Consider the following 13,351-nt stretch of genomic DNA (forward strand, 5'->3'; position numbering starts at 1 on the left):
AGAACAGAACTAGAACAGAACTAGAACAGAACTAGAACAGAACTAGAACAGAACTAGAACAGAACAGAACTAGAACAGAACTAGAACAGAACTAGAACAGAACTAGAACAGAACTAGAACAGAACAGAACTAGAACAGAACTAGAACAGAACTAGAACAGAACTAGAACAGAACTAGAACAGAACTAGAACAGAACTAGAACAGAACTAGAACAGAACTAGAACAGAACTAGAACAGAACTAGAACAGAACTAGAACAGAACTAGAACAGAACTAGAACAGAACTAGAACAGAACTAGAACAGAACTAGAACAGAACTAGAACAGAACTAGAACAGAACTAGAACAGAACTAGAACAGAACTAGAACAGAACTAGAACAGAACTAGAACAGAACTAGAACAGAACTAGAACAGAACTAGAACAGAACTAGAACAGAACTAGAACAGAACTAGAACAGAACTAGAACAGAACTAGAACAGAACTAGAACAGAACTAGAACAGAACTAGAACAGAACTAGAACAGAACTAGAACAGAACTAGAACAGAACTAGAACAGAACTAGAACAGAACTAGAACAGAACTAGAACAGAACTAGAACAGAACTAGAACAGAACTAGAACAGAACTAGAACAGAACTAGAACAGAACTAGAACAGAACTAGAACAGAACTAGAACAGAACTAGAACAGAACTAGAACAGAACTAGAACAGAACTAGAACAGAACTAGAACAGAACTAGAACAGAACTAGAACAGAACTAGAACAGAACTAGAACAGAACTAGAACAGAACTAGAACAGAACTAGAACAGAACTAGAACAGAACTAGAACAGAACTAGAACAGAACTAGAACAGAACTAGAACAGAACTAGAACAGAACTAGAACAGAACTAGAACAGAACTAGAACAGAACTAGAACAGAACTAGAACAGAACTAGAACAGAACTAGAACAGAACTAGAACAGAACTAGAACTAGAACTAGAACTAGAACAGAACTAGAACAGAACTAGAACAGAACTAGAACAGAACTAGAACAGAACTAGAACAGAACTAGAACAGAACTAGAACAGAACTAGAACAGAACTAGAACAGAACTAGAACAGAACTAGAACAGAACTAGAACAGAACTAGAACAGAACTAGAACAGAACTAGAACAGAACTAGAACAGAACTAGAACAGAACTAGAACAGAACTAGAACAGAACTAGAACAGAACTAGAACAGAACTAGAACAGAACTAGAACAGAACTAGAACAGAACTAGAACAGAACTAGAACAGAACTAGAACAGAACTAGAACAGAACTAGAACAGAACTAGAACAGAACTAGAACAGAACTAGAACAGAACTAGAACAGAACTAGAACAGAACTAGAACAGAACAGAACTAGAACAGAACAGAACTAGAACAGAACAGAACTAGAACAGAACTAGAACAGAACTAGAACAGAACTAGAACAGAACTAGAACAGAACTAGAACAGAACTAGAACAGAACTAGAACAGAACTAGAACAGAACTAGAACAGAACTAGAACAGAACTAGAACAGAACTAGAACAGAACTAGAACAGAACTAGAACAGAACTAGAACAGAACTAGAACAGAACTAGAACAGAACTAGAACAGAACTAGAACAGAACTAGAACAGAACTAGAACAGAACTAGAACAGAACTAGAACAGAACTAGAACAGAACTAGAACAGAACTAGAACAGAACTAGAACAGAACTAGAACAGAACTAGAACAGAACTAGAACAGAACTAGAACAGAACTAGAACAGAACTAGAACAGAACTAGAACAGAACTAGAACAGAACTAGAACAGAACTAGAACAGAACTAGAACAGAACTAGAACAGAACTAGAACAGAACTAGAACAGAACTAGAACAGAACTAGAACAGAACTAGAACAGAACTAGAACAGAACTAGAACAGAACTAGAACAGAACTAGAACAGAACTAGAACAGAACTAGAACAGAACTAGAACAGAACTAGAACAGAACTAGAACAGAACTAGAACAGAACTAGAACAGAACTAGAACAGAACTAGAACAGAACTAGAACAGAACTAGAACAGAACTAGAACAGAACTAGAACAGAACTAGAACAGAACTAGAACAGAACTAGAACAGAACTAGAACAGAACTAGAACAGAACTAGAACAGAACTAGAACAGAACTAGAACAGAACTAGAACAGAACTAGAACAGAACTAGAACAGAACTAGAACAGAACTAGAACAGAACTAGAACAGAACTAGAACAGAACTAGAACAGAACTAGAACAGAACTAGAACAGAACTAGAACAGAACTAGAACAGAACTAGAACAGAACTAGAACAGAACTAGAACAGAACTAGAACAGAACTAGAACAGAACTAGAACAGAACTAGAACGGAACTAGAACCTAAACTGGAACTAAAACTTTAATAACATTAAAGAGTTTTGAAATATTTTCCTAAAAAGTAAAACAAAAATGAACAAGTTTCTTAAATATCAATATTTTAGTACTTAAAAAGCAGTTTTTTAAATATTACTTGTAGAAGCCTTCAGAGTGCTTTTATTAAAAGTACTTTTTCTAGAAAGTACTTTGAAGAAATGTACATTTCTCTTTAAGAAAAGTACTTTTTGGTGAAGATACTTTTATCTCTAATTTTATATTAAAAAAAAGTACTTTTAAGAAAAATTCATTTTCTAAAAATGATTTTTATGAAAAGAACTTTTCTCATAGAAATTTTAATGGAAATGATTTTTCTAAAAAGTGTTTTTATTTAACTTTTAGGAAAATTAACTTTTCTTTGGAAAAGTCGTATTTTTCTCATACTACGTTTAATGAAAATGATTTTTTAAAAAAGGGCTTTTATTGAAAGTACCTTTTCTTGATAGTACTTTTAAGAAATGTAAACTTATTTAAATATTATTTTTAAGAAAAGATCTTTTTAGAGAAACGGTTTTTATCAGTTTATTTAAAAAGTACTTTTTTATGGAAAGTAATTTTTTGAAAAAGTACTTTTTCTAATACCTACTTTTAAGAAATAAGTTTTTAAGAAGAGTACTTTTTACAAAATGTGCTTTTATTAAAAGTACTTTTAAAAAGTACATTTCTAAAAATTATTTAAAAAAAAAACATAAAATTTATCAAAATTTGTTCTAAAAAATATTATTAAAAAATGTACATACCTTTCATTTGATTTTCTACTTCATCAATTTTTACACACTATTAGTCCAAACATTTTTACAACGTGATTTTCTGTTTTTGGTTGGTTGGGGGGTAGGAGTTGTTGTTTGGTTTGTCCGGTTACTTTTCTTAAGTGTTTGTCTGTTATATGTTGTTGTAAGAGTAGATTTTATTGTTGTTATTGCTTTAGTTGTAGTGTAGTGGTAGTTATTATTTAAGTGGCCACATTTGATGCCTCCACTACCATTTTATTGTAATAGTTGTTGTTTTCGGGTCTAATACAGCAGCAGCAACAACAAAACTGAATAGAAAACTTTCTGTTAAGTGAATTTTCTGTAACACGTCCATTTTTATAGATTTTCTCTGCCTTTTTTCTCTCTGTTTTTTTCTACTTTTGAAATGTCAGTCAATATATTTTGCTTTTATTTTGTTGTTCGCTCACATGTCTAAATAAGTAAATGTTTAAGTGTTAAAGAAAACAGGATATATGATTTCTTCTACACCCTCACTTGGAATATTTCAACGTGCATGTATGAGGGGTTTTGGATAAAGATTTCCTCGTGTATTCATTCATTCAGTTAATGTCATGTTTTTTTGGAGTGTTTGGTTGTTTATTAAATCTTTGGCAAATTTAAGTGAGTGCGTGCTTTGACTATTTTTATGAGAAATTTCGATTTTATCCAAAAAGAAAACACGTTTTTTATGTGTTTCTTTGAGCGTGTTAATACATATACAGAATATTTTTGGTGATTTTTCTCATGTTTGTATGAGTGTTAAGGATCATTAAACAATTACTTATGAATTGAGTGTCTGTGATTATAAAGAATATACCGGCCAACAGTTAAATTCAACTGATAAAATTATTTCTAGGTCAATTACATCTAATTTATGATGAAATTATTTTACAACTATAAAACAATAAGACCTTTTAATGGAATATTGAGCACACAGTAGTTAAGTAATACTTAAAAAAAGTTATAAATTATGGAGAAAATAAACTGCACAACAAATTTTTTAATGATTTATCAATTTGAATTATTAAATTCTGACCATTTAACAACTTACATTCTCTCTTCAACCTATCTTTAATATTATTCAACATTGTTATTCTTTTTATTACCCTCCTTTTAATACAAAATAATTTATAACTACTATTTTGTTTCCATTTTTCTATTTTAGGATGATCATAAAGCTTTCCGTCGTCAATTGGAGGATAAACGTCCAATTGTTGAAAGTACTTTACAAAGTGGCAGACAATATATTGCCAGTGAACCACCTGTATCGGATACCAGTGATACCGAAGGTAAATATCAAACATCAATACACAAACAGTCACACTGCAATGGCATACTGCTACTTATACAAACATTGATAAAACAAATATAAACTATATTCTTTATAATCGTTAAATAGAGGTACTTGACATACCAAACAAAATAGAAAAAGTACTGAAACAAAAATATTACTTGACTGTAGACCAATACTCAATACTCTAAACAATTTATAAATTGCTTGCGAGAAAGTAAAGATAAGACTGATAATGCACCATTTCCTAGTCTAGTCATAGTCTAGTCATAGTCTAGTCATAGTCTAGTCATAGTCTAGTCATAGTCTAGTCATAGTCTAGTCATAGTCTAGTCATAGTCTAGTCATAGTCTAGTCATAGTCTAGTCATAGTCTAGTCATAGTCTAGTCATAGTCTAGTCATAGTCTAGTCATAGTCTAGTCATAGTCTAGTCATAGTCTAGTCATAGTCTAGTCATAGTCTAGTCATAGTCTAGTCATAGTCTAGTCATAGTCTAGTCATAGTCTAGTCATAGTCTAGTCATAGTCTAGTCATAGTCTAGTCATAGTCTAGTCATAGTCTAGTCATAGTCTAGTCATAGTCTAGTCATAGTCTAGTCATAGTCTAGTCATAGTCTAGTCATAGTCTAGTCATAGTCTAGTCATAGTCTAGTCATAGTCTAGTCATAGTCTAGTCATAGTCTAGTCATAGTCTAGTCATAGTCTAGTCATAGTCTAGTCATAGTCTAGTCATAGTCTAGTCATAGTCTAGTCATAGTCTAGTCATAGTCTAGTCATAGTCTAGTCATAGTCTAGTCATAGTCTAGTCATAGTCTAGTCATAGTCTAGTCATAGTCTAGTCATAGTCTAGTCATAGTCTAGTCATAGTCTAGTCATAGTCTAGTCATAGTTTTTTTGGAATTTGAAATGGTGTAGTTATAGAATTCTTAAATATCAAAACTAATGCAGAGAGAAATCATTAAATGTAGATATAAGCTAAAATAAATTTTAAAAGAAAATTTCATCCAGCATTAAAAAAATCCTTGGCTAGTAACAACCCAACATTTCCGCATTATTATTTGCTATTTTCCGTTTACTACTTTCTTTACCCAATTGATTTTGAATAGTCTGTGTTATAGCCAGCGTTAAATGTATGAGTGTAAAATGTGTTTATGTATTTGTTGCAGCACAATATAACAGGACCGTTAAATGTCGAGGGATTTATTGTTGCAACATTTACAGAAGTACCTACTTTTTTTGTTTGTTTTGTATTTTCCCCATTTTATTGCAAGTATTTTTTTATATTTGTTTTGTCTCTGGTATGTTTTTTGGGCAAAAATATTTTTTTTATGGTTTTTATGTTGTTTTTGCTGCTCTTTTGATAAAACGATAAAAAGAAATAAAGTTTATTATATATTTACTTTAATATTAAAACCATTTATATGGTTTTGTTATAAAAAAAAAGAAAAACACAAACAGTAACTCACACACACTTGCTTTACGAGGAAATTTATTTAAACATTAATATTGCAATTGATTTTAGTACCACTGAAAATGTGCAAAATGGGGGAAAGAAGTCAAAATGTTAAGTTTACCTAGGTGTTATGGCAAAACCAAGATAAACACATTATTTTTCAGGCTAAAAATAATTTTTTTAAAGGAATTTTATAAGAACTACATTTAAAGTTAAAATTTAAATATATATGCCTAAATGTAGGCAACGTTTTCTATACTATTCTATATTTTAAAGCTTCAGCTTTAAATTTGCATATTTTTATAATTTCTCAACAAAAAACAGCGATAATAAATTTCAAGTGTTGGAAAAACTTTTGTTTTCCCTTATCCAATTGTGATGATTTAACTTTTCTTATTTTCAGATTTAAAATAATCAATTTTACAAATAGTTGTTATTTTTTTTTATGAAAAAAAACTTTCCATTTCTTCTCAAACAAGAATTTTTCACATCTGTCAGCATTTTTGTTCTTATTTTTATTCGTCTTTAACGTCATCAATAGTTTTCAGTTTTAAATAGTTGTTATTGTTTTTTGTATTCTTCTACTATTTCATCACTGCTCAACACATCTGCATATGAGTCCGGAAAAAAAATAAATTTGGATAAAAAAGCAACACAAATTGAAACGGAAACGTATAGAAAAATTGAATTGAATTTGAAGATAAATTTGAGAAAGTTGAAACGAATAAAATGCAACGATATTAAGTTTATTGCATAAAACAGCAGAATTAGAGCATGAAGAATAAAGTTTTTCATTTAAACGAAAAGTAAATATAAAAACTAAGTTATTGTATAACAATTTTAAGGAGATTTCCCTTCAAATTAAATAAAAACAGCTTTATTTATACATTAATTTGAATTTAGCTTTAATTTTACATGACCCTTAAAGTAGGCAGCTTTTTTGTTTAATTAAGAGAAACATTTAAAGTCTGTTATTAGGGATTGTTTAATATTAAATATTTTTTCTATAATTTTTTTTTTCCTGCTGGAAAAACATGTTCTTAATTTATTATTTATTTGCTAAAATTGTAAATGTTGCTGTCATACACCACAGCTTTCAGCCATCACATATCTACCACATAAAGACACTCAAACAGCTAGCAAAAGAAAAGACAGCTTAAAAAAAACGACAATGCCAATCTCTAGTATTTTATCTACTTTATGTCTAAATTTATTTCAAATTGTGTATGAAAAGTCTCTAATATATTTTTGTGTGTGTTTCTTTTTTTTGCAGCCCATGATACAGATTCACGTTATTTAACTGCCGAAGAACAAAGTCGTGAGTTGACACGCAGTATAAGACGTGAAGTCGCTAAACTTTCAGAGCAATGGAATAATCTAATCGATAAATCTGACAATTGGAAACATCGTTTAGATGAATACATGACGGTAAGTTTTCAAGTCACTTAGTTTTTTTTTTTTTTTTCTTTGGTTTTATTTATCAAAAATACCTTGCAGCTTAATCTTTTCAAAAGAACATAGAAACTAAGTTTGTTTGTCGTATGTGTAGCTACATTGAAAAGAAAAAAAGAAAATTGCCAACAAATATTGTAAAAAGTTTTCTAAAGAGCAGTACTTGCAGTTCAATTTGTTCTTGATCTAATCTTAAATGAGAGAAATTTTGTTTGAGTAACAACAAACAATCAATGGCTAAATAGTGGCAAAAGTTACAGATGCCAACCAAAATTGGCTTGTAAAAAAATTGTGGGATTAAGATAATTATTTTACAGGGTAACAAATGATACTGCAGACAATATTTTAGAAAAGAAGACAGACAAGATAGATATAAGATAGAAATGAGACAGACATGAGAAAGACATGAGACAGACATGAGTAAGACATAAGACAGACATAAGGCAGACATAACGCAGATATGAGACAGACATAAGAGAGACATAAGATAGACATAAGAGAGACATAAATCAGATATAAGACAGACATAAGGCAGACATGAGACAGACATAAGGCAGACATAACGCAGACATTAGACAGACATAACAGAGACATAAGATAGACATAAGATAAACATAAGACAGACATAAGTCAGACATGAGACAGACATAAGAGATACATGGGGCAAACAAAAGACAGGCATAAATCAGATATAAGACAGACATAAGGCAGACATGAGACAGACATAAGGCAGACATAAAGCAGACATGAGATAGACATAAGAGAGACATAAGTCAGACATGAGACAGACATAAGAGAGACATAAGATAGACATAAGACCGACATAAGTCAGACATGAGACAGACATAAGAGAGACATAAGACAGATATAAGACAGACATGAGACAGACATAAGACAGACATAAGTCAGACATAAGACAGACATAAGACAGACATAAGACAGACATAAGACAGACATAAGAGAAACATAAGAGAGACATAGGACAGACATAAGACTGACATAAGACAGACATAAGACAGACATAAGGCAGACATGAGGCAGACATAAGAGAAACATAAGAGAGACATAGGACAGACATAAGACAGACATAAGGCAGACATGAGACAGACATAAGAGAAACATAAGAGAGACATAGGACAGACATAAGACAGACATAAGATAGACATAAGACAGACATAAGACAGACATAAGGCAAACATAAGGCAAACATGAGACACACATACGAGAGACATAAGACAGATATAAGACAGACATAAGACAGACATGAGACAGATATGAGACAGACATAAGGCAGATATAAGACAGACATAAGTCAGACATAAGACAGATAAAAGTCAAACAATTAGACAGATATAAGAGAAACATAAGAGAGACATAAGTCAGACATAAGACAGACATAAAAGAGACATACGACTGACATAAGGCAGGCATGAGACAGACATAAGAGAAACATAAGAGAGACATAAGACAGACATAAGACAGACATGAGACAGACATAAGACAAACATAAGTCAGACATGAGAGAGACATAAGAGAAACATGAGAGAGACATACGACAGACATAAGGCAGACATGAGACAGACATAAGAGAAACATAAGAGAGACATAAGACAGACATAAGACAGACATAAGACAGACATAAGACAGCCATGAGACAGACATAAGACAGACATAAGGCAGACATGAGACAGACATAAGACAGACATAAGGCAGACATAAGACAGACATAAGACAGACATAATTCAGACATGAGACAGACATAAGACAGACATAAGTCAGACATGAGACAGACATGAAACAGACATAAGTAAGACATAAGTCAAACATAGACAGACATACATAAGATATATTTATGACAGACATAAGCAAATACATTAAGATATCCCGGGATAAGACATTGGCACTCAGTTAATAGTGACATTAACATTTTAAATTCAATTTCTTCTCCTATAATAAAAAAAAAATTCGTTGAACTACATTTTAAATTTGTTTTTTCATTTCTTTCCCCTTTTGACCTTTTCAAGCTGAAACCACAATTTCTGCATTAAGGTCTATTTAAATGTATAGCATTCTTTTTCAGCATTTATGTTACTTTATTTTAATTATCGTTGATTTTTTCTATACACTAGCAACAATTAACAACCAAAATCCGTAATAGTGGTTACCAAACATTAAACTTCAACTCATTTTTTTTTTTATTTTTAAATTTTTTTTTGTCGAATAGCTTTTGCAAAACAAAAAGCTAAAAACTACAAAAATGTGCATAAAACTGAAACAAATCCTGATAAATATAAAGTTCAGAGAATAGCAAAGAATACAATTGTGTGGCAGCTGATAAAAAGGATACGTATTTAAATCAAAGCATGGTGAGCAGAAGTGGGAGGGGGTTGTGGAGGAAAACCCAGAGTAGAAATATTTAGCAGTACATTAGAGGAAACCACAAATGAAATGTTAAATGGGTTGAAAAGTAAAATGAAAATAAGATTTTTTTTTTTATGTTATAGAAAGAGTAACTGGCTGACTGGTAGACCGACCGACTGCTCTCTATAGTAATAAAAAAAAAACTATTTGGAATTTTTGTTAAAGTTTTGCTTGTTTTCACTTAATAAACTCAGGCATTTTTACAGATATTAAAACAAAAAACCACACAGATTTGTTTGTTAAATAAAAATCTGTATAAAGAATTTAACAAAAACTAATAAATGGAATTTGGTTATTAAACAAAGAAGAAAAAATATGTTGGAAATTTAAAAGAATCTAGTAATTGTTTTTGTGTGTTTCTTTATGTAACAATTATTTTTGTATAATTTTTCTTTTTTTCAAAGAAATTACTAGACTTCAGTATCTATGAACACATTTTATTTGCTTTATGGCTGTTTTTACTTAAATTAATTAAAATTTCATATTATTGACACTTCTGGCTGCAGGATATTTGACTTCCTGTATGTTTGTAATGTTACAATGTGTTTTTTTTTCACAGGGATTTATTAACAAATTTCTGCTTTTTATAGTTGGCTTTTTAAAGCATCCCCATCATCATATTGCGTTTTCGATAAATAAACATTTCAATATTTTTTCTTTAATTTTTCCCTTGTTTTTTTCTTCTGTTCGGTTGTTTTTATGGTTTTAAAAAGTCATTTTTCCAATGAGTATTTTCAAGGTTTTTATTTTTCCCCTGTTTTCGTTACGAGCCAAAGGTATGAAGGCTTACAACAGAGCTTGATGGTAATAATGGGAAAAAGGAGGTTAAGAAATAAGGAAAAAGGAAATGTGTTTTTATTTAGAGATTCTTCTCATTAAGGAAATACTTGGTTCATTGCATGGCTGGTTATTAAAACGAAATAAATCGATTTAAGTACATCGACATTAATTGTATTTTTTCATTCTGTAAATGATATTGAAAAATGGTTAGGGGCCATTATGGAGCAAAAATGATTTAACCTTAACCATAATGTCATAAAAAAGGAGGAAATTCATATAACAAAGATTTAATAAAAATGTTGACTTTAACTGTCATTAAAAGAAGAATGATTTAATATTAAAAAAACTCATTTAAATGCATTTAAAACTTGAAAATCTTTAGAATAACATTTCAATTTTTATTTTGCTTTTTCATTCTTCAGACAGTTAATTTGTTCTTTCCTCATAACTTTTCTATAGAAATCTTCTACTTGCTGCAACTTGCCAGCATTCACCGTTACTATTTGTCTTTATTAAACCTTTCAAATAAACTGTAGCTATATTTTGTACTACAAATAATCTACAGACAAATATTCACCCCAGGCTTTAGATTTTGTAAACCTTTTTCAAAAGTAGGTGGTGGTGGCAACAATCGTTAGTTTATTGGCATCTATAAACAACTAAAATACATTTTTATATAGTGTCTACTGCAACAATAGCAGCAGCAACATCATAATGAAATAATATAATTATTACATTATGGCCTTTAAGCGATAATGATCATTATTATCGGTCATCTCACAGCGGACCTTTTATTGCCACAAATGCATCATGAAGTAGTTGCACAATGTATAGATGTGAGAGTAGAGAGTATTGGCTGTGTGGCACATAAACAATCACTTGACCTTTGATCTTGATCTAATGGTCATAACAACTTGTTGTAGAGATTATTTTAAATGGTTAGTAATAAATTTGAAAATAGCACTTGCAACGATTGAAGTGACTTACGACTAACGATAACTATGACTAGACTATGACTAGACTATGACTAGACTATGACTAGACTATGACTAGACTATGACTAGACTATGACTAGACTATGACTAGACTATGACTAGACTATGACTAGACTATGACTAGACTATGACTAGACTATGACTAGACTATGACTAGACTATGACTAGACTATGACTAGACTATGACTAGACTATGACTAGACTATGACTAGACTATGACTAGACTATGACTAGACTATGACTAGACTATGACTAGACTATGACTAGACTATGACTAGACTATGACTAGACTATGACTAGACTATGACTAGACTATGACTAGACTATGACTAGACTATGACTAGACTATGACTAGACTATGACTAGACTATGACTAGACTATGACTAGACTATGACTAGACTATGACTAGACTATGACTAGACTATGACTAGACTATGACTAGACTATGACTAGACTATGACTAGACTATGACTAGACTATGACTAGACTATGACTAGACTATGACTAGACTATGACTAGACTATGACTAGACTATGACTAGACTATGACTAGACTATGACTAGACTATGACTAGACTATGACTAGACTATGACTAGACTATGACTAGACTATGACTAGACTATGACTAGACTATGACTAGACTATGACTAGACTATGACTAGACTATGACTAGACTATGACTAGACTATGACTAGACTATGACTAGACTATGACTAGACTATGACTAGACTATGACTAGACTATGACTAGACTATGACTAGACTATGACTAGACTATGACTAGACTATGACTAGACTATGACTAGACTATGACTAGACTATGACTAGACTATGACTAGACTATGACTAGACTATGACTAGACTATGACTAGACTATGACTAGACTATGACTAGACTATGACTAGACTATGACTAGACTATGACTAGACTATGACTAGACTATGACTAGACTATGACTAGACTATGACTAGACTATGACTAGACTATGACTAGACTATGACTAGACTATGACTAGACTATGACTAGACTATGACTAGACTATGACTAGACTATGACTAGACTATGACTAGACTATGACTAGACTATGACTAGACTATGACTAGACTATGACTAGACTATGACTAGACTATGACTAGACTATGACTAGACTATGACTAGACTATGACTAGACTATGACTAGACTATGACTAGACTATGACTAGACTATGACTAGACTATGACTAGACTATGACTAGACTATGACTAGACTATGACTAGACTATGACTAGACTATGACTAGACTATGACTAGACTATGACTAGACTATGACTAGACTATGACTAGACTATGACTAGACTATGACTAGACTATGACTAGACTATGACTAGACTATGACTAGACTATGACTAGACTATGACTAGACTATGACTAGACTATGACTAGACTATGACTAGACTATGACTAGACTATGACTAGACTATGACTAGACTATGACTAGACTATGACTAGACTATGACTAGACTATGACTAGACTATGACTAGACTATGACTAGACTATGACTAGACTATGACTAGACTATGACTAGACTATGACTAGACTATGACTAGACTATGACTAGACTATGACTAGACTATGACTAGACTATGACTAGACTATGACTAGACTATGACTAGACTATGACTAGACTATGACTAGACTATGACTAGACTATGACTAGACTATGACTAGACTATGACTAGACTATGACTAGACTATGACTAGACTATGACTAGACTATGACTAGACTATGACT

At 31.5% G+C, this 13,351-nt stretch overlaps 1 protein-coding gene across 11 annotated transcripts in view; it reads left to right on the forward strand.

The window, feature by feature from the left end:
• Positions 1-13,351, forward strand: part of Dys (Dystrophin) — a 576,591-nt gene that overhangs the window by 425,804 nt on the left and 137,436 nt on the right. For all 11 annotated transcript variants that reach the window (XM_065498970.1, XM_065498974.1, XM_065498975.1 and 8 more), the window contains 2 exons: positions 4,353-4,476; positions 7,205-7,359. In XM_065498970.1, coding sequence (XP_065355042.1) covers positions 4,353-4,476; positions 7,205-7,359 — 279 coding nt within the window. The remainder of the gene's footprint in view (positions 1-4,352; positions 4,477-7,204; positions 7,360-13,351) is intronic.

The sequence above is a fragment of the Calliphora vicina genome, chromosome 1, assembly GCF_958450345.1.
Source record: "Calliphora vicina chromosome 1, idCalVici1.1, whole genome shotgun sequence".
Taxonomy (NCBI): Eukaryota; Metazoa; Arthropoda; class Insecta; order Diptera; family Calliphoridae; genus Calliphora; species Calliphora vicina.